The following is a 23838-nucleotide window of genomic DNA, read 5'->3' on the forward strand; positions in this document are numbered from 1 at the left end:
GACTCAGCTTTTAATACAAACTGGCCACTGCAAGTAAGTTATATTATAATATAAGGAATTTATTCTTTCTTTTACTTGAAAAAGGGGAATCTGTTAGAAGTGATACCTTGCAGATGTTTCTTGCTGAATAAAACTGCATGGATTGAGCAGCACTACCCTATAATTTTTAAACATTTCTAGATATTTTCCAATGCAGCGAAGAGCAACACTTAAAACAAAATTTTTTAAAGTGCAGCAGCCACTTACTGCTTCCAGTTGTTTCTTCTTCTGCACTAGTAACTCCAACATGAGGTTGACATTGGCCAAATCAAGGTTATCTTGGTCAGTTCCCAACAAATCCTGAAGTATTTGCCACCTATGGCCATTCTAAAAAGGAAGAAAAGAAATCAACTTCCTAAAAAGATTGTTTTAGAAAGTCTAAACCAAATGTTTAACTATTTCCAAAAATGTTTATTACACAGATATCAATAATATACTATAATGTTGCAACCTACTCCTTCCCAGCTAGTGGCTGCCCACTGCCTTCTAATTATAATTTGAACAACGTTTCTCCCTTAAATGAATTTAGATAACAGACATGAAAGACAAATGTCAAGTCAGCATCTCAGAAGGTATAATTCCCTTGAAAATAAATGCCTGGATTTATGAATTTATTATTATTATTTATTATAAATTAAGGTATTAATTTAAGCTCACTTGCTCAATAATTTGGGGCTAATCCTCTTAAATCCAGAATCTTTCAAGAGTTTCTCCAAATTACCACCCATGGTTTTATCCTGCCATATAATCCTTCAAATGTCATGTACTACAAGCCAACTCTGACTCAGTGTGATCCCAGCAGACCTTTCAGAAGATGATCACCAGAGCAAATTTTAGACAATGCAGTTAAGAAAGTTCTTTATTGAACAGAACAATCTTAAACAAATCTTTTTTAAAAAATGAATAATATACTAAACTTTAATATCTAATAGTAAACCAATAAAAACAATAAATTGAAATTTATTAAGAATAGTAATAAGAGTTGAAACATACGGTGCTACTCACTGAGTGGTCCAATTTGAACCTCTTTTCCTCAAATCTTTGTTTCTGTTTGAGAATGAGCTCATTCACTGAAAAGAGAAACAAAACAAAAAGCACACATAATTTGAATTTTTGTTAAATGTATCATCTAACTGTTCTATATCGATGGATTCTATTTTAACTTTAAAAAGCCCAAAAGTTAAAAGATGCTAAGCAGAAAATGCTAGGTTTTTCTTTTATTTCAAATTAGAAACAGTTCTGCCACAGTTATTACCACTACAACTGCTATTATTACTACTACCATTACTACAGGAGGAGAGTTCTTCAGAATCTGTACTTTCTCTTACACGTCTCGATGACGACACTACTGGCACTTGGAGAGAGAGAATCCTTCACTGTGTAAGACTGTTCCATGCTTTACATGGTAACTGGTAGATTCTATGAGGTAGGCACTAAAGATTTTTAGTTCTTCTTTTTGCTTGTGACTTTTCTATAAGTATCATGGCAGACACTGTCAGTTAGCTATTCAAAAACCATCCTACCCTTTTGTTTTAACAACAATATGATTTTTTTCATCCAAGTGTCAGATTGCCACATACTTTCAGAGAGGTTAGATCCCTCCCAAGTCCCACAGTATAATTCTCGACTAACCTAAGCCAATCTTGTCATTCATACCTTTGCCAGTGATTGACATGGGGTTTAAGTTTTTTTTTTCTTTTGAGGAAGATCAGCCCTGAGCTAACATCTGCCGCCAATCCTCCTCTTTTTGCTGAGGAAGTCTGGCCCTGAGCTCACATCCGTGCCCATCTTCCTCTACTTTATATATGGGACGCCTACCACAGCATGGCTTGCCAAGCAGTACCATGTCCGCACCCAGGACCCGAACTGGTGAACCCCGGGCCGCCGAAGCAGAACATGCGTACTTAACAGCTGCACCACGGGGCTAGCCCCTGTGACCTAGTTTTGATCAATGAGAGGTGTGCTGTCTTTCAGAAAGAAGAGGATAGGAGGAAAACAACTTTCTTCTATGCCTTCAGTAACGGATGATATCTGGAAGTGATTAGAGCCACTTTGCAAGCTTGAGGGTAGCTAGCCAAAGCACCAATGCATATCCTGAGGATGGAGGAACAGAAAGATGGAAAGAACTTGCTGAAGTTGTTCAGTATCACTGAACCAATGAATTAACTAGTTGTAGAAATTCTTTTTGTGTGATTCAATACAGTTTCCTTAATGTTTAAGCCACTTTTAATTGGATTTTTGTCTTTAATAGCCAAATGATACCAAAAAAAAAAAAAAAAAAAAAAACCTGATAAAGAAAAGGGAAACGAGCACTAGGGTAGGTAGGCACTTTAGTTTATAAACATTATGGTACGGATTATTCTCCCCACTTTAGACATGAAGGAACTTACTTGTGGTGACATATAACACAAGACAGAGTTGGGACAAACCCAACTATTTAATATTTTCCACTATATATCACAATCCAACCATAAATATTTGCAAACAAACCAGAGAGGTACCATGCCCACACTAGGGATCTAAGCTTCAAAGACAAGACTCAAACTAAGAAAGGCTCAATCCAAGACTCAAGCAACTCAGAGTAGGAAGACAAATACATATGATACAGTAGTAACGTAACATGATAATCAGTAACATCACTGAAATAGATTTACAAGAAACACAAGACCTTTGTGTTGTTATCAAAATGTTAACGAGCAAGCTTCGCATAGAAGGTGACATTAGAATTGGACCATAACAGGCATATAGATTCACTAAACAGAAAGAGAAGCGGAAAATAATTCAGATGGGGGTGCGGGGGGGGGGGGCGTTAAGTCATAAAACAGCAAGAGATAAGATGTTTTAAAATCAACCTGACTGAAATACAGGGTCAGTGATTTTGTTAATGATTAAGAGGGGCTAAGAACTAGGGCTGGAAACAGAGCCTGATTCTGAAAAGCCTGGTACGTATCTCATAAGCAAAGTTATTACTATAATCTGGGAAAGATAAAGGAAAAGAGCTTGAAATAACATAGCGGGAATAAAGAGGAGTATGTGAATAAGAGTTTAATGTTTCAGTTACCGAATTAACTATTTACATAAAAATTGTCACAAATAATTGTAACACTTTATACATGTGTATACCACACTGCATTCTGAGAAATCTCTTATACCACTGAATCTGAAAGATATTCCATATCCATAATTATAATTCTCTAGATCCTTATAACAGCCATAGTACTAAGAACAAACAATGCATTTTTACTGCTAAAGATTCCATTCTAGTAACTGTCTTTTTAAATGCAGGATAGTATAGTAAAAACACATACTCTTGAGTTAGACTGCTTAGGACCTAATCCCAATTCCGCCACTTACTGGCTGTATAACTTTATGCAAATTACTCAACTTCTCTGTGCCTTAGTTTCTTCGCCTGACGAAGGAGGATGACAACAAGAGTACTCAACTCATAGGGCTGAGAATTAAATGACTTAACATATGTCAAGCACATAAGACAATGCCTGGCAGTAGTAAGGATGTTACATGCATTAGGTACTTTTTTTAAAACACAGATTTTAGACTCTGCATGCATGCTGTCCTTTACATTAAAGAGTAAGAGGGTCATTCATTAGGGAGATTTTTATTTCAATTTACAAATATTATATAAAGAGAAAGCTAGAAAAGAGACTCCTAGAGAGAGACAGAGGCAGCTGGAGAGAGGTCTCATGCCATAAAGGGATAGGGAGAGCTAGAGAGCAAGCCTTGGCAGGAGTCGGGGAGAGAACTGCAGGGGGATGAGGGCGGTGGGATGCCGCCTCTGCATGGCCTGATGAGTGGTGATAGGTCTGCACCGAGGATTCAAACAGGTGAAACCCTAGGCCGCCAAAGCAGAGCACACGAACTTAGCCACTCGGCCCACAGGTTGGCCCCAAAAAGTTTTATTTTTAAATGCATTTATTTTTTAAAGATTTTATTTTTTTCCTTTTTCTCCCCAAAGCCTCCCAGTACACAGTTGTATATTCTTCGCTGTAGGTCCTTCTAGTTGTAGCATGTGGGACGCTGCCTCAGCATGGCTTGATGAGCACTGCCATGTCCACGCCCAGGATTCGAACCAATGAAACACTGGGCCGCCTGCAGTGGAGCACGCAAACTTAAACCACTTGGCCACGGGGCCAGCCCCTTTAAATGCATTTTATTTTATTTTATTTTATTTTTATTTTATTTTTATTGGTGAGGAAAATTTGCCCTGAGCTAAGATCCATTGCCAATCTTCCTCTCTTTTATTTGCTTGAGGAAGATTAGCCCTGAGCTAACAGCTGTGTCAATCTTCCTCTGTTTTGCACGTGGGATGCCTCCACTGTATGGCTGATGAGTGGAGTAGGTCCGCACCAAGATCTGAAGTCACAAATCAGGGCCATCAAAGCAGAGCACGCAGAACTTAAAGCACCAGACCATGGGGCCAGACTCTAAAAGTTTTATTTTTAAATAACCATATTTACAATACTCCTAAAATTACATCCTTTACAATCACTTAATCTTATAAGGAAAAATTCTGGATGCTAATTTAAAATGTGGCATCAATGTATAAGGAAGTACATCATTTTTCAGAATTTTTATACGGGTAACCCAAGCAAAAAGATTTGAAGACCACTGCTATAGAAAATGTGTAGCCCAGTCCTCTACCCATGACTCAGATAAATGTACAGCATTAAAAGTGAAGGGTGCTGGGGCAGGCCCCCTGGCCAAGTGGTTAAGTTCACATGTTCCACTTCAGCTGTCCAGGGTTTCGTCGGTTTGGATCCTGGGTGTGGATCTAGCACCACTCATCAGGCCATGCTGAGGTGGCATCCCACATAGCACAACTAGAAGCACCTGCAACTAGAATATACAACTATGTACTGGGGGGTTTTGGGGAGAAGAAGGGAAAAAAATAAGATTGGCAACAGATTTTAGCTCAGGTACCAATCTATTAAAAAGAAAGAAAGAAAGAGATCCCAGTGGCATCCTGAGTGCACTGGAGACATAATCCCTGTCTTCCTACTGTGGAAACCTAGGATTTGACCATCACTGTACAAAGGCAAAGACTGGAATGTGTGACAGGCAGAAAAACAAAAATAGATACATCAGGATGAAATGTTATTTCCATGGGCTGACATATATAATCATATTGGAAGCTGCACTATAATTAAAAGGCTTCAAATAACGGCATAAAATACTTACACTCCAATTACTCAAAACATTAATTTTTATCCATGAAAAGAGAAGGTTAAAGACGAGATCACCAAAAAGATAATTTCTAGCTTAGAAAATTAGTAATTGTGACTTCCTTATTCACTAGATATATATATTTCAGAATATATAATATATGAAATCACTTTCCAACTTAAATAGTACTATATTTTTAAATTCCTTCCATACTAGTTATAGTGCTCTCCTTCTCTCACTAATTAGAAATTCATATAGTAGAATTTCTAACTTATGGACTCATTAAGGAATATCACCTGAAAAATTTAGTAAATACCAAAATCTTCAAAACATTAGGTTCCTTTCTGTATTTAACTATTCCAAAAGAAGAAGCAGTTTTCTAAAGTTACGACAACTGACAGAAAAATAATTCCAGAGGCCACACAGCAGCATCAGTGAATCCAGGTTTGCAAGTTCAGGTACAAACACTGACAAAGGATTCTGCTTTGCAGGGCTTTGACTTCCCTTTTATCTAACCCAGCCCATGAAGTCCAATCCTGCAGAGTAGCGTATCACTCAATATTTCTTCTTTTCCTAAGTTCCCTCTCCAAGATGGCCATAAAACTTTATCTACCTAGAAGAACTTGGTATTCCAATAGAAAATCTTCAAAATGTTTCCTTCAGAGTTCCTTTCTGCTAGGCAATCTGATTTCCCTTCATGAAAAGATACTGGATTGAAGTGAAGAGTGAAAGAGGTAAAAGGATCGTAGCTAATGTAATTTTAGAGCAGAGGTAAAAAGGAAAGCTGAAAAGTTTCAAATTCATGATTTATTATAAACCACCATTTGAGCTAAGCAAAATCAAATTGCAAGAGAAGCTCTGGCAGGTCAGATCTAATATACAAATAGACATCACACCCTAACTCTGAGTATGTTATTCTTTAGAATGAGGAATTAACTTTTTTGATATACATATTCAACACTGCCCTACTTCACAACTACCCCCATATCTGAAAATTAATCTTTGGAAAATTAATCTTCATTCCTAAAAAATCAGACTAAAAATTTCCCACAGTATCTTAGGCTTTTCAACTTGTAGAACTTTTAGATACTCACAATTGGTCTCTGACTACATATTACTTCCAATCATTTACCTTAAAGATTCCCCATTTGCGTGTCTCTTCTCCAGTTACCAATCCTCTCTGAATAGTTCTATATCCATGTCTTCCTTACCTCGTTCTAACATTTCAATAGCATCCCTAGGTCACAGACTCTCCTTCCCCTTTCCAGGAATCCTCATACCCAAGGTTTTTCCCCCCTTCTCCCTCTCCATTAACTCTTTCCTCCATTGCTTCTCACTTCTGACCCAGAGGCAGAAACAGCAGGAATGTACAACACTGTATAAAGAAATATTCTAGACCTCTAGCACTCTCCTTCGGCCTCATATTCTGTCCAGCCATCTGTGTAAGAATCTAAGAGTTGTGTCGTCAACTTTTTTTATGCACCTTAAAAATAATGATATGATACTAACAACATAAGGTATGAGATCTATGTCACAACCCAAGGACGATTAAGAAAAGCACCCTGGTGGGGAGGAGAAAGAGACTTGCTTACCTCAAAGCTATGTTTTCTGAAAAAATTAGTGACAGCATACACTTTTGGGGATAGAATATTTAAAAAAATTAAAAATCATTCCAAAGACTCACCCAAGAAATTAGGATACAGATGGTCAATATTATCCACAACATAGTTACACTTGGGACATCTATTATTATCCTCCAAACTCTGATGAATACACTTGTAGCTATCAGCAGAGAAAAAAATAAAATAAGTTTGATTAAATCAGTGAAAGATTAATAAGCTGGTCACAAAATAATGCCTATTAGTCTTCTATTCTTCATTTTAAACATAAGTAATCTAACAATTATCAAATTTATTTTAGCTTAATATTTTTACATCATAAAGAAGATACAACGGGCATTTATTAGATAATAGTATACAAAAGTTACTTAAAAACAAACTTGAACAGCAAGTCTACTCAATACAAAATTTTTAGGGGCTGGCCCCATGGCCGAGTGGTTAAGTTCACAAGCTCTGCTTCGTGGGCCCAGGGTTTCACCGGTTCAAATCCTGGGCGTGGACATGGCACCACTCATCAAGCCATGCTGAGGCGGCATCCCACATGACGCAACTAGAAGGACCCACAACTAAAAATACACAACTATGTACCAGGCGGCTTTGGGGAGAAAAAGGAAAAAATTTTTTAAAAATCTAAAAAGTTAATTAATTAAAATTTTTTTGAAAGTACTTTTAAGTTTATGCAATTAAAATAGTATATAATAGCACCAAGAAAAGTAAATGCCTATGATTTAGTTAAGCAAACAGACTATTCTTGTTCTTGGAGTGTTGATATCCTTAACAGAAAAAAAGAGCTTATTCAAATAAAAAAAGAAACTAAGAGAAAAACAGAAAAATTAACAGGACAAAAATTAGTCAATAAGCATGAGAAAATCATCACTTTCACTAAGAGGAAAAATTGACTTAAAACTATATACTAGTTTTTACCAATCAGAATAGAAAAAGGAAAGAAAACACTGCCAGAGTTCAGGAGCATACGTGTGAATATGAACAATCTGATGCACTGCTGCAGGAAACGTTAACTGCCACAACTTTTCTAGAAGGCAAGTTAAACAGAAAACCTTAAGTCTGTGCATCCCCTTTTACACAGTGATTTTAATTCTAGGAATTTAACCTAAGGAAATAAGCAGAGATACATATGTAGAAAGGTGTTCAATTCAATGTTATCTATAAATACAACATAAATTAGAAGCAACCAAAACACTAGGAAATTGACTAAATAAACATCAATCCAATGCAATGTAAACAGCCAAAAAAAATCATATTACAACATCACTATCTGTCATAAAAAATAATGTAATAACTATTAATAGCTATAGCTGGAGAAATATGATTGCAAGAAATTTTTCTTATATATTTCTGTAATGTTTGACTTTTTCCAATTGTGTCTTACAATAAAAAACTTTTTAAACATTGTTCAACTAAACCACAGAGAAATATCAAATTGACATTACGAAAAAAATCACTATATCACTATTACTGAATAAAAATGACAATCTCTAACACAGTGGATACAGCATATTGCCATTTCTGCCTTAAAAAGTTATGTATGTGTACATTTAAAATAAAACAAAAAAGATATTCACCATAATATTAACAGTATATGTCTTTAAGTCACATAATTATGGGAAACTATTTTTTTGTACATGTCTGTTAAGTTTCTATAGTAAACATGTATTGCCCCCAACAATCAGAAAAAGAATTATTTCTAAGAAATTACAAGGGGGATTTATAAAGATGATTTCTAAAAAGATGGCACCTCTTTCATTCTGTATCCAAATTATAACAAATTTACTTTGCTTTATAAACTGAAGCTGATTTTTATATCTTCCCACTTCCCTCCACCTTATCAAAACAAAACCTAAGTCCACCAAGTTTCTCTGTTCTGGTTACCAACTACTATCTCATCTCACATTTGTCACTTTTTAAGATAAGCAAAAAGGAGGACATTATAGAGAATCAATGTAGCAGTGGTCTTTAGCATAGCATAGGGGCCTAAAGATCAGAGTAAATGCCTAGCACATAATACTCAAATATATATTGAACAAATGACTTGCACAGTGTTCCAGAAACAGTATCATCACCTCTTGCAACTACGACAATGCTAGGATCACGATATTACCAGAAGACAAGCTCCATATCTGACAGGAAATTTCCTACACGAAAATTTCAATGGAGGAAATAACAGACTAAATGTTTTTGTTTTCATTTTTATTGCAAGGGAGAAGCATAAAGTAGATATGCAAATACAACAGATTAAGAGCCCAAACATGGAAACATTTATAGTCTGCTTACAAAAAAAGGAAATGAGTTAATACCAGAAAATATTCCCACATGACAAGATTTAACCCTTAAAAAAATCTGCAAGTCCAACTAAAGCAAGTCATGAAGGAGAGAATTTGGAAAGGTTATTAAAGATGGGAGACAGGTTGACATATAAACAGAAGAAGGACATTTCAAATTTCAGCAACTGACTTTGTAAAGAAATGGTAGTTGGAAAATGAGCAAATAATATGACAATAAGAACAAGCTAAGTTGTTCAGCCAGAGAAAAAGTTGGTCAATATAAGAAGTTATCGCAGAATCTAGTAGGACATCATCCTCTCCTTTCTTCAGCATCCTAATCATATCCTTTGTCAGTAGGCCTACTTCCACATCATCCTTTCCTAGCAGAAAAAATACTCTGGGATGTAGCCAAAAGGAACTGCCCTCAGCAACAAAAGTTCGAGTGACTTTCTGCAATGCACTTGATAATATCCATCAATCTATACTATAAAATTAAAACCTATCAAATTACACTCTGCTGAGTAAAACTAAAGTGACAACAAGATGCATCAAGTTTATCTTAAAGCATCTACTACCTCACTACCACCCCAGGGTGGACCTACCCCAGTTTGAGAAACAGTAACTCTCGTATTTTGTACTTTTCTGTACACATGACTGTCAGCCCCTCTTCTACTTGCTCACTAAAAGCAGAGATTTATTTGTTTTACTCATCTCTGTACCCTCAATGTCCAACACAATATTCTGCTACAGTGTTCGAACTCAATAAATGCTGAATGCGTGGAAAAAAACAGATATAAGCAAAAAAGAAACATACTTCTGCTGCCCTCTGGGTCATATAAAATGCTATTGGAAAATCTTGACATTCCTTACCGCATTAACTCTTCTCATTCATCTAATCTACGTGACCAACACCAGCCCAGACACCATGCTTTGGATTCCAAAAGAAGGATAAGCGCCTACACTAGTGACCAAAATAGGAGGGCATAAAGAGCTAAGAGGGATATATATCTTGGGTCCACTTGAGAAGTTTTCAATAGCTAATCACACTGCAAATCTTAAAAAAATTATTCAGTACCAGAGTGTGCTGACATAAACGTGTGCCTGTGTCCTCTACTAAGTGTATAACTATAAGAAAATATGAACATTTCTCTACAGATGTATATGGCTGCTCTGTTTCTTCTATTAAGTATATACTCGCCTACAAAACAGAAATATCTTCTTCTGTCTGTGCAAACAGGGATGAGTATATATAGACAGAAAACTGTAAATAACCAGAAAATTCTCAAAAAAAGAAGGGATCATAATAAGAACAGCAAGGACAAATCAATACCAGTGGTCACATATAATAAACAGCTATAAAGACTAATAGCAAAGTGCAAGATGATGGATTTAGCCAAAAGTCCCAAAAAGCAAGCTGACACCCAGGCTGATATGCTGGGTGTCACATATGCTCACAGGTATGCTGGGAGACGACAATGCTGAGGGACCCTGTTAATTAGAATTAATTTATAATTAAAGCTAAATAGTAAATCAGGGCTTGGTAAACATGAGGTCTGAGAAGCAAAGAGCAGGGGACAAGCTGGAGGCAGCAAAGGGGCAAAAAGAAAAGAGCAAACCTTCTCTCTATATGATACAGAAGCTAGATTTTTTGCTATCTCATTAAGTTTCAGTTAGACTACAGCCAATAGCAGGCTGACTGCCAAATGGGAATGAATAAAGTAAAAGAAGTTCCTGCTATATTGTCTCCAACTTGTTATCAGAAAAGACTCACCATTTATAAGTGGGACAAAGGATAAACAGTTGATGTGGTCCAATTTGATTGTGTTGATAATTTGGATGGAGCTTCGAAGTGGTATACTGTTTGGCTCCAGATTATCAGCCAGGGTACAAATTAGCAAAGAGTTGATTCAACAGGCTATTGTTAATGAATGAAATTCCAGAGGCTTCACATGTTAGGATAGGGTAAATAATTATGAGCTTTTGCTTTAAATAAAAGTGCAAAAATGCTTTCTCAGTTTAGCAAGCCTGACAATGGGACTGCCAGCCTCCAGGTTTATTAGCTCCTGCGAACATTATAGTCCCTATCCTACCAAAATCTGCTCTCTGGTAGGTATTTGAAAACAAATTCACCTCGGGTGTAACATGATAACATGAATTGTAACAACGATCTAAGCTTAAACTATTTTTATTTGAAGAAAAAAAAAGTATTTAAGAAATCAATGTGGCTTTCCAACAATGACCTGAAGACATATCATTAAGATTATAGGACTCACTGAAAAGGCCAGGCCTGTCTAGTTGTAAAGGCAATCAGTAATTTATCACACTTCATAACATAGACTCTTCAGTGCCTTTTTTAAATGCCACAGTGAATATATGTTAGAATATATAAGTTAGAGGCAGTTAGGAAAAATTAAAACCTCACTTTATAATGTTTCACATTTCAACACCTCTGAATCTGTGAAAGAAAAGGAGATGAAGCAGCAGGAAGAGGATGGGAGGACAGGGTAAAGTGCAGCAGCAGGAGAGGTTGAGTGACCAGACAAGGTAAAGTTTTAGAACCAGAACTAGAATTCTAGTCTACCAACTTCAAGAGCTTGCTCTTTTAGCTCTGTATCTATATCGTAGTTCTCAACTGAGGGCAATTTTGTCCCCTAAGGGATACCTGGCAATACCTGGAGAAATTTTTGGTTGTCACAATTGGGAGGAGAGGAGTTGCTCCTGGGTAGAGGCAAGAGAAACTGCTAAACAATCTACAACATCCAGGATAGTCACCTACAACAAAGAATTATGTGGTCTAATATGTCAATACCACCAAGGTTGAGAAAACCTACTCTAAATCACTCAATTTTTCAGAGTGATCAAAATCCAAAGTGTCTAAGAGAAGTACATGGTTTCCTACGGAATGCTAAGGTGCTGGATCAATTAAGGACCAAAGAGAACACTACTGCTAAACAATCAGCCTGAAAAGAACAAGAGCATGCACGCAACAGCCTAAAACAAAGACCCACATGACCGAAGTTTCAGTAGCAATACACAGCAGAAAGTGATTCATGAACCGTAATAATCTCAATGCAATGATATACCAGGCAAGATGGCCTTTTTTAAAACACCAGCAGAAAGATTCTAAAGGAATACACAATCATTCCTCACCAGTAAGAACCTTTGAGGAGGTGGACAAGAAAGGCTAAGGGAAGGAAGACATTTACATTTCACACTACATCTTTCTGTTACAATAAAAGTTGCTTTTGCAGCCAAGAGTATACATACCGCTCTTATCACTTTAATAACTTTTATTTTAATAAAGAACATAGATGATGCAAGCTAAGAAAGCTATTTTTAATCTAAACTTCTTTTTTAAATGACTAGCAGATTGGATATACCTATCAATGAAGCATCACGCTCCAAATCAAACTAAAGTACTTACAGACTGCTGATTAACACCTAGTACTCTTCCTAATTAATGGATATCAACCTACTAGACAGCATCTTCAACTATTCAACTTCTGTATAAAATTATGGGTCTTACTCCAACAAGAATTAGAATATAAGGACTATTAGAACACAATAGAAATACTAAGATTAAAATAATATACCAACAATAATTTATGAAGATGATTGATTGCAAGCAGAATATACCATCTCAATCAAAAAATAAGTAAATGAACAAACAAAAAGAATTAAACATAGACAGATTACTTACTCATTAGGATGGCTACTATTAAAAATAAAACAGAAAATAAGTGTTGGCGAGGATTTAGAAAAATAAGAACCCTTGTGCACTGTTGGTGGGAATGTAAGATAGTAACTGCAGCCATGGAAAACAGTATGGAGGTTCCTCAAAACGTTAAACAGAGAATTACCACTTGATCCAGCAATTCTGCTTCTGGATATACAGCCAAAAGAACTGAAAACGGGGCCAGCCTGGTGGCGCAGTGCTTAAGTGTGCACGTCCCGCTTCAGCGGCCCGGGGTTCCCCGGTTCGGATCCCGGCTGTGGACATGGCACCACTTGCATGCCATGCTGTGGAAAGCATCCCACATATAAAGTAGAGGAAGATGGGCACGGATGTTAGCTCAGGGCCAGTCTTCCTCAGCAAAAAAGAGGAGGATTGGCAGCAGATGTTAGCTCAGGGCTAATCTTCCTCAAAAAAAAAAGAACTGAAAGCAAGGTCTCAAGAAGATTTATTTATATACCAATGTTCAAAGCAGCACCATTAACAATAGTTAAGAGGTAAAAGCAACACAAGTGTCCATCAACCGATGAATGGACAAAATACATACACGCAAGGGAATATTATTTAGCCTTAAAAAGGAAAGAAAATTTTTTTTAAGATTTTATTTTTCCTTCTTCTCCCCAGAGCCCCCCCAATACATAGTTGTATATATTTTTAGTTGTAGGTCCTTCTGGTTGTGCTATGTGGGACACCACCTCAGCATGGCCTGATGAGCGGTGCCATGTCAGCGCCCAGGATCTGAACCTGTGAAACCCTGGGCTGCTGAAGCAGAGCCACGCGAACTTAAGCACTCTGCCATGGGGCCGGCCCCAGGAAAGAGATTTTGACACATGCTACAACGTGGATAAATCTGGAGGACATTATGTTAAGTGAAATAAGCCAGTCACAAAATGACATACACCATTTGATTCCACCTATATGAGGTTATCCAGAGTAGTCAAATTCACAGAAACAGAAAGTAGAATGATGACTGACTTCGGGGAGGAGAAAATGGAGAGCTGTTGTCTAATGGATATAGAGTTTGTTTTGTAAAATGAAAAAGTTCTGGAGATTGATTGCACAACAATGTGAACATACTTAACACTACCTAAATTAAAAATGGTTAAGATGGTAAAAATGGTTAAGATGGTAAATTTTACGTTATGTGTATTTTACCACAACTAAAACACCTTTATAATATACAGATTAATGTGACATATAACTGAGAATGTGTTAAAGAAGAGAACACACAATCTTTAATCCTCTATATCCTTTCCCAATGACTTTCTAGCCTGCTTTACTGGGCCTCACATCTAGCCCCACAAGTGAGTTAACAGTGCTTCGCAGGGACTACGTGCTTTGTCCTGATGGCCCAGCAACCCCTCAATTTTCTAAAACAGCAGTCAAAGCTCTTTAACAATTAACAAACGCGAAAATTTTAAAATCCATCTGTAAAGCCAATGGTAAATCTAAGTATTTCACAGAAATTATGCACCAACCATGTGCTAACTGCCTTGAGCTGCTGAACCTGTAAGGATATGTCAAAGAAATAATATGATTAAAAGATGACCAAAATTACTTAAAAAACTAACTTCTTACAGGCTCCATTTACACACAAGTTAAAAACTGCCAAAAGACAATTTCGCTAAAACAAAGTCATCTTACCAAAAGCTGTGGCCACATTTCGTCATGTATGCTTCCTCAATCATATCAAAGCAGATAGGGCTAAAAAGAAAATAGAAAAAAATTGATACATTTTTTTTAAGTAAAGTAATTACAAACTGAAAAAGGCCAATAACACCACCAACAAAATTATGTTTCAATACATAGCTAAGTCTTCAAACATTCTATCAATGAGAGATGGAATTTCTATTGAGCTGAATGAACATTAGAGGATTGCTAGTAAAATGCCAATCTGTTCAAGATGTAAGGCCCATCAAGCTCTAAGATGAATTAAATGGATAAGTTAAAATGGCCCTAATACTTTAACTCACTCATAATTTTTTTTTTGAGGAAGATTAGCCCTGAGCTAACTGCAGCCAATCCTCCTCTTTTTGCTGAGGAAGACTGGCCCTGAGTTAACATCCATGCCCATCTTCCTCCACTTTATATGTGAGACGCCTACCACAGCATGGCCTGCCAAGCGGTGCCATGTCTGCACCCAGGATCCGAACCAGGGAACCCTGGGCCGCCGAAGAGGAACGTGTACACTTAATTGCTGTGCCACTGGGCCGGCCCCCTCACCCATAATTTTTAATAGTACAAGGCAATCAGGAGAGTCCCTAAGAAAGTTCTACCATCTTCTTCAATCATCCTTGCACTCAAAAGCACCTGCCCAGATCTGCTAATCTAAATGCTTTCTTTTATTTCCTATATCAAAGAAAATTAATTTCTTGTGTGATAAATTTACAATTCTAATTTCAATAGTTCTAGATAATGAAAATGGTAATAATAGCTAATACTTAAAATAGCACTAACAAATATTAACTCATTTAATCCTTTCAACAACAAAGTGTTGGTAGGTACCTATTACTAGACCCATTTTATAGTTGAGAAATTGAAGCACAAGAGGTATTAAAATTACATAGCTAGGAAATAACACAGCCAATTTTCAAACTCAGGTCCACATTCTTGTTTTTAAAAAATGAGTTTATCATGTTTTTGAGGAAGATTAGCCCTCAGCTAACATCTGCTGCCAATCCTTTTCGTTTTGCTGAGGAAAACTGGCCCTGAGCTGACATCTGTGCCCATCAACCTCTACGTTACATGTGAGACACCTGTCACATGGCTTGATAAGCAGCGCATAGGTCCGCGCCCGGGATCCGAACCAGTGAACCCAGGGCGACCAAAGCAGAACACACGAACTTAACTGCTATGCCACCGGGCTGGTCCCTCAGGTCCATGCTCTTAACCACTACTCTATACTACTTCCAGATACTGTAAGTTAAATACCAAGTCATACCAACTATGACAGTTCTGGCCAACAAAATGTAGTGAGCAATCTCTGAGAGGGCACTGTCTACCAGAAAAATGCAAAACCTCGTAAAAAGAGACTTCCCTTTATCTTTCCCTCTTCTTCCTTCCAAACACTGAAGTCTCCAGAGATACAACAGCCATCTTGTGACCATAAAGACAAAAACCATAAGCTAGGAAGATAGCTTTTGATGATGACATCCTTTGAGCAGTTGCATCAGCCATGGACTGCCTATCTCTGGACTTCACATTACATGAGAAAAGTAAATCCTCACTTGCTTAAGTCAGTATTTATCAAGTTTTCTGTTACTGGCATACAAATCAACTCTTTATTGGCGATACACGACACAAACTGTAAATGAAAATTCACCCACTCCTTCAAGAAAAACTTCCTGGGCATAAATACCATCTTAGAATGTGAGGCTATAAAAACGTTATAAAATCTGGGGCCGGCCCGGTGGTGCAGCCGTTAAGTTCGCACGTTCCGCTTCTCGGCGGCCCGGGGTTCGCTGGTTCGGATCCCGGGTGCGGACATGGCACTGCTTGGCAGCCATGCTGTGGTAGGTGTCCCACGTATAAACTAGAGGAAGATGGGCACGGATGTTAGCTCAGAGCCAGGCTTCCTCAGCAAAAAGAGGAGGACTGGCAGTAGTTAGCTCAGGGCTAATCTTCCTCCAAAAAAAACAAAAAAACAACAAAAAAAAAAGTTATAAAAGCTTAACGTAGCACAAGCTCAGCTTCGCCACGTATAGTGTGTAGGCTTAGACTGTGTTGGTTTTGCTAGCCTTCACTCTGCTAGACTGAGAAGAGAAGTCTCCTAAACGTGGGGATTCAGTAATTTTTCTTCTGAAACAAAGTCCATCTTGCTCCTGCTTGATGGTGTTAAGGAGGAAGCTCTCAGGCTGCCTCCTGCATGTGGATGAGCTGTGCAAGCTCCTCTGCGGCTGAACGATGACGAAGAGCAGATCTGGGATGGACAGATTTTATTTCACAAGCACAGTTGGACACTGGGTGCCCAGGCAGATATCTTAAGGCTCAGAACCCTGAGTGGAGCAACATTTATTAGGCACTCCCCCTTTTTTAACACTCTATTTATCTAGAGCAGTTTTAGGGTTACAACAAAATTGAAAAGAAAGTACAGAGATTGCCCATATATCCCCTGCCCCGACACGTGCACAGCCTCCCCTATTATCAACATCACTCACCAGAATGGTACACTTTTTTTAACCAAGGATGAACCCACATTGACACATCATAATCACCCAAAGTCCGTAGTTTACCTTAGGGTTCACTCTTGGTGTTGTACGTTCTATGGGTTTGAAGAAATGTATAATGACACACATCTATCTTTATAATATCATTCAGATTATTTTCACTACCCTAAGAATCCTATGTGCTCTGCCTATTCATCTCTCTCCCCTTATTCACAACTACTGATCTTTTCTGGTTTCCACAGTTTTGTCTTTTCCTAAAAGTCATATAGTTGGGCTCATATAATACATAAGCTTTTCAGATTGGCTTCTTCCACTTAGTAATATGCATTTAAGGTTCCTCCATGTCTTTTCATGGCTTGATAGCTCATTTGTTTTTAGTATTGAATTGTATTCCATTGTCTGGATGTACCACAGTTTATGTATCCACTTATCTACTAAAGGACAACTTGGGTGCTTCCAGTATTTGTAAAGTGTGAACAAAGCTGATACGAACATCCATGTGCAGGTTTTTGTGTGGACAGAAGTTTTCAACTCCTTTGGGTAAATACCAAGGAGTGCAATCACTGAATGGTATGGTAAGAGTAGGTTTAACTTTTACAGAAACCACTAAACTGTCTTCCAAAGTGGCTGTACCATTATTCATCCCAACCAACAAAAAGAGAGCTCCTGTTGCTCCACATCCTCCTTAGCATTTGGTGTTGTCAGTGATCTTGATTTTAGCCTTTCTAATAGGTATACAGTGATGTGCATTTCCCTGATGACATATGATATGCAGCATCTTATCACATGCACATTTGCTATCTGTATATTTTCTTTGGTAAGGTGTCTGTTGAGGTATTTTGTCCGTTTTTTTAATTGGGTTGTTTTCTTATTGTTGAGTTTTAAGAGTTCTTGGTATGTTTTAGATAAAATTCCTTTATGAGATACACCTTTTGCAAATATTTTCTCCAAATCTGTGGCTTATCTTATTCTCTTGACAGTGTCTCATGAAGAGTAGAAATTTTTAATTTTAAAGAAGTTCTGTTTATTGATCCTTTCAAATATCAGGCCAGCAGTGTTATATGTAAAAAGTCATTACCAAACTCAAGGTTATTTAGATTTCCCCTATGCTACCTTCTAGGAGTTTTATAGTTTTGCATTTTACATTTTGGTGTGTGATACATTTTGAGTAAATTTCTAAAAAGTCATTACCAAACTGAAGGTTATCTAGATTTTCCCTAAGTTATCTTCTAGGAGTGTGCATAGTTTTGCATTTTACATTTAGGTATGTGATACACTTTGAGTTAATTTTGGTGAACAGTATAAGGTCTGTGTCTAGATTCATTTTGTTGCATGGGGGTGTCCAATTGTTCCAGCACCATTTGTTGAAAAGATTATCCTCTCTCCATCACTTTTGCTCCTTTGTCAAAGATCAGTTGACTATATCTATGTAGGTCTATTTCTGGGCTCTCTATTGTGTAATACTGATCTGTCTATTGTTTTGCCAATACCACACAATCTTAATTACTACATATATTATTTTGATTTAAAAAAAACTCCTTGGACGAAACTCTGAAGTACCAATACTGATTAATTTCTGAAACTTAATTTTTACATGGACAACAGCAAACATCCAAATTGTCTTCCACAAAAAGTCTTCTGTTAACACAACAACCTTTTAAAGATTTTCTTTTTCTTTTTCTCCCCAAAGCCCCCCAGTACCGAGTTGTACTTCTTTAGTTGTAGGTCCCTCCAGTTGTGGGGTGCAGGACACCACTCCAGCATGGCTCAATGAGTGGTGCCATGTCTGCGCCCAGGATCCGAACTGGTGAAACCCTGGGCCGCCGAAGCGGAGCACGCGAACCCAACCACTCAGCCACGGGACTGGCCCCAACACACCAACCTTTTAAACGCTACCTCAAATAAAGCATTTTTAAGATTTGGGGAAAGAGATCTTTCTGTTTCCAGAGTAAATATGTTTATCAGTTTAATAACAATACCATCGCATCTCTGTTTTACGCTGCATTAAATGAAGCTTAGAAGCAAGATGCAAAATGTCTAAACTGACTGATCTCTCAGTTCAGAGCCACCAATGACATTTTAGGGTTGACCCTAGCACCCAGAATGAATCAACTGTGAGTACTTATCAATAGTCTCTCAGAAAATTTCTTTAAACATTCATACATTCAACAAATCATATACTAGGTACTGACTACACACAAGACACTGTTCTAGACACCAAGGACAGAAAAGTGAATAAAACAAACAAAAACCCCTTCATGCTTCTAGAATCTAGTGAAAAGACAGACAATACAAGACAAATAAGAAAGACATTATATAGTAAGGTTGGATAGTGATAAAGGAGAAGGGGAAAAAATTAAGCAGGGAAGGGAGATAAGAAGTGTTGGATTGGGTTAGACAGGGAAGTCAGAGAAGCCTCAATGAGAAGACAGTTGAGTAACTACTTCAAGGTAGTAGGGAAATGTTCTACACAGAAATCTGGGGGAACAGCAACTCAGCAGTAAGAGCAAGTACAAAGGTCCTGAGGTAGGAGTATATCTGCAGTGTTCAAAGATTAGCAAGGTGGTCAATATAAAGGAGGATAAGCAAGTGGGAAAATAGTAGAAGACGAGGCCACAGATATATTAAGGGGCCATATCAAAAAAACCCTTTAAAATCATGTTAAGGACTTTGACTTTTACAGTGAATAAAACGGGCACTCATTGAAGGATTTGGAACAGAGAAGTGACATGATTTCATAAAGTAGTGAACCAGATCATTCTACCTTATATGTTGAAAGGAGACTAAAAGAAGAAACTAAAAGGAAACAAAAAACAAGGTAAAGATAGAAGCTATTATATAATAACCCAGGTGAGAAATGTTGTTGGATTAAATTAGGGTGGTAGCAGTTGGGTTGGTGATAATCATCAGATTATAGATATGATTTGAAGGTACAGCTTTGGTTTGCTATGAATCAGATGTTGGTTATGAGACAAAAATGAATCAGGGATTTTGACTTCAAAAGTAGAACTGACAGTAAGTTTATTTCAAATAGAGCTCTATCACTATTAGTTTCTCTTTAAAAAAGGGAGGACGGTCTCAAGATGGCAGTGTAAGCACACTCTGAACTCACCTCCTCCCACGGACATGAGAAGTTTACAACAATTCTTGGGACAATTACCCCTGGAAAGAGAAATGAAAACTGGCTAATAAAAACGCTGACAACAAAGGACAGTGCTGACTGAGGTGAAAGAGGCAAAAATTCCCTTCTGGAGAGAAAAAAGGTACCTTCAAGCCATGGTGCTTCACAGCCAGCTGGAAGCAATCTTAAGGTACACAGCCCTCTCTGGAGGAGTGCGGGACCTGAGCTGGGGAGCATTACCACAATAAGCAGCTTCTGGACTCAGCACAACAAAGAAGACTGTCATTATATCTGGCCTTGCTAGTTATTAACTACAACAGGGAATGCTCCCAGAAAACCTATCAGACATAAGAGGAAAGAAAAGCCTGCTCTTAAAGGGCCCACAAGCAAATTCAGCAATTTCAGAAAGTAACCTAAAATCACCAAAAAGAAAGACACACAGTCCTTTGGTAAACAGAGACTCACTTGACAGGCTTTGGGTGCATCTTGGTAAGAGGTGAGACCTCTCAAGGGACTGAGACATTAGCAGCAGCAATCACTCTGACCTAGTATGGGCTTGCTGTCACAGATACTGGCAGATGCAATTGGAGTTCTTCCCCTGACCTGTCAGCCCAAGGGTCTACCCCACCTACTAGAGCACTGATTTAATCCAGTTCAGCTAGGGCTGGGAGCCCACCCTAGGGACTAGCCCCAACCAACTGCAAGCGAAGGGGCAACTTGTGTGCCCAAAGAGGTGGGGTACCTGGAACCTCTGCAGGGCAGAAGATTCTGTGGGGAAGGAGAGGGCCTGCATTGGTGGAGTGTGTGGGGCTTCTGCAGTGAAACGTCTGGGTCTGGGTCAGGGCGCAGGCAGGGGGTAGGACTAGGTTGACAGGGTGTCTGGTGCTGTGGGCAGTGGGGCTTGTCAGCTACAGCAGACTTGTACTACTCAAAGAGTCACACAGGGGATTGGCCTGACCTCCCAAAGCCTGAAACAACTGGGTGGTCCTGTGCCTGACGCCAGCCCCACACAGCTGCAATCCTGAGAGAGCTAACCACAGCCTTACAGGCCTGGGGCCTACACCAACTCTAAGCCCCTGAGCCTAGCAACCAGCCACGTTGAAGACTTACTTACGTAACAGAAAAAATGCAACAGAAATGTGCAATGAGGCCAAAAGTGCTGGGGCTTCCCATACCCGATAAAGCAACTGGTTCACAGCAGCCACATGCAGCTGAGCATTACAAACAGCCAGCCAAGGGGACAGCCTAGCCTCCCCAGGCACCTGCAGCAAGAGCAACCCTGCCACAACAGAAATATACACACAGCCAACACAGGGACACTCCTGGAACATTTGGAACTGGTGACGAGAGGGAAGAACACTGCTGGGCCTCATAAGACATCCCTTACATAAGGCCACCTCTCCAAGATTGGGATACATAGCTGATCTACCCAATACATAGATATAAGTACAGAGAAAGAGGCAAAATGAGGAGGCAAAGGAATACATTCCAAGTAAAGGAACAGGACAAAACACGAAAAAAGAAATAAGCAAAACAAAGAGATAAACAATCTACCTGAAAAACAGTATAAGCCAATAGTCATGAGGGTGCTCACTGATCTTGGGAGAAGAATGGATGAACTCTGTGAGAACATCAAAAAAGAATTGGCAAACATAAGAAAGAACAAATCAGAAGTGAAGAATATAATACTGGAAATGGAAAATTCACTAGAGGAACTCAATAGCAGAGCCGATGATACAGAAGAACAGACCAGTGAGCTGGAGGAAAAACTAGAGAAAATCACCAAAACTGAACAGATAGAAGAAAAAAGGATTAAAAAGTACAAGTACAGTCTAAGGGCCTCTGGGACAACATCAAGCATGCTAACACTGATATTATTGGTGTTCAGGAAAAGAGAGAACAAAGGGACAGAGAATCTGTTTGAAGAAATAACAGCTGAAAACGTTCTTAACTTAAGGAAGAGAACATCATCCATGTACAGGAAGCAAGAGAGCACCAAACAAGATAAACCCAGAAGTTCACACCAAGAAACATTTTAATTAAAATGTCAAGAATTAAAGATAAACAGAAAATCCTAAAAGCCACAAGAGAAAGGCAACAAGTTACACACAAAGGAAACCCAGTAAGGCTATCAGCTGACTTCTCAGTAGAAACCTCACAGGCTGGAAGGGAGTGGTATGATATATCTAAAGTGCTGAAAGGAAAAAAATCTACAGCCGAAAATACTCTACCCAGCAAGGCTACCACTCAGAAGGGAAGGAGAGATCAAAAGTTTCCCAGAACAGAAAAAACTAAAGGAGTTTATCACCAAGAAACCAGCCTCACAAGAAATGCTAAAGGGACGTATTTAAGTGGAAAAGAAAACACCATAGGGGCCAGCCCAGTGGTGCAGTGGTTAAGTGTGCACACTCTGCTTCAGTGGATCTGGATTCACCGGTTCAGATCCCGGGTGTGGACACGGCACCACTTGGCAAGCCATGCTGTAGTTGGTGTCCCACACGAAAAATAGAGGAATATGGGCACGGATGTTAGCTCAGGGACAGTCTTCTTCAGCAAAAAGAGGAGGATTGGCAGCAGATGTTAGCTCAGGGCTAGTCATCCTCAAAAGAAAAAAAAAATGGAGCAGACCACAAATAGGTATAAGAAAATTATCAGAAAAAAATGAAATAAATCTCCAGTCAAAAGGCATAGGGTGGACGAGTGTAAAAGAAACAAAAACGCATCCATATGCTGGACACAAGAGACACACTTCAGACCTAAAGATGCTCAAAAACTGAAAGTAAGTGATGGAAAAAGATATTCCATGCAAACGGCAAAGAAAACAAAGCGAGGGTAGCAATACTTATATCAGACTAAATGACATTTTTTGAAACAAAAGTTGTAGTAGGAGAGAAAGAAAGGTACTACATAATGATAAAAGGAACAGTCCAACAAGAGGCTATAACACTCGTAAATATCTATGCACCCAACATTAGAGCACCTAAATATACAAAGCAATCATAAACAGACATAAAAGGAAAAACAAACAGCATATGATAATAGTAGGAGACTTTAACACCTTACTTACACCAATGGATAGATCATCCAAACAGAAGATCAATAAGGAAACATTGGCCTTAAATGATACATTAGACCAGATAGACTGCGTAGATATATACAAAACACTCCATCCAAAAACTGCAGAATATGCCTTTTTTTTCAAACTCACATGGAACATTCTCCAGGACAGATCACATATTAGGCCACAAAACAAGTCTCAATAAATTTAAGAAGAATGAAATAATACTAAGCATCTTTTCTGACCACAACAGTATGAAACTAGAAATCGACCTCAGGAAGAAAATGGGAAAGGCCACTAAAATGTGGAGATTAAACAAGATGCTACTGAACAGAGTAATGTGAGCATCATAGAGGAGTGAGCTCTCCCCATAAATTCTCCCCTATAAGATACAAGAAAAAGGACATTCACATTCCAACAGGGGACATCCACACAACACAAAAGATGTCTGACAGACCCATGCAGCCATACATCAGAAGGCAGAGGTCCAAGAGCACCCCCCCAACTGAGAATGTGGAATGAGGTAAGAGAAATCTTCTCTTCCTCCTGAAGGACAGCAACCAAGAGACTGCACATAGCTTCGAGAGGAAAGAAGGGAGGCGGACAGCCCTCCGTGGGAACATCACTGCCCTCTGAGGT

The 23838-nt window shown here is 38.5% G+C and overlaps 1 protein-coding gene across 10 annotated transcripts in view; it reads right to left on the minus strand.

Annotated features, from left to right (window-relative positions):
- The window catches only part of COP1 (COP1 E3 ubiquitin ligase), a 246122-nt gene that overhangs the window by 188986 nt on the left and 33298 nt on the right, over positions 1-23838 (minus strand). For 5 of the 10 annotated variants that reach the window (XM_070267732.1, XM_023640594.2, XM_070267738.1 and 2 more), the window contains 4 exons: positions 14499-14558; positions 6905-7002; positions 1045-1109; positions 247-366 (listed from right to left, as the gene is read on the minus strand). In XM_070267732.1, coding sequence (XP_070123833.1) covers positions 247-366; positions 1045-1109; positions 6905-7002; positions 14499-14558 — 343 coding nt within the window. Of the gene's footprint in view, positions 1-246; positions 367-1032; positions 1110-6904; positions 7003-14498; positions 14559-23838 lie in introns of all 10 variants that reach the window. The other 5 variants (XM_023640597.2, XM_023640593.2, XM_070267733.1 and 2 more) reach the window with 1 other exon arrangement.

Source organism: Equus caballus, chromosome 5 (assembly GCF_041296265.1).
Source record: "Equus caballus isolate H_3958 breed thoroughbred chromosome 5, TB-T2T, whole genome shotgun sequence".
Taxonomy (NCBI): Eukaryota; Metazoa; Chordata; class Mammalia; order Perissodactyla; family Equidae; genus Equus; species Equus caballus.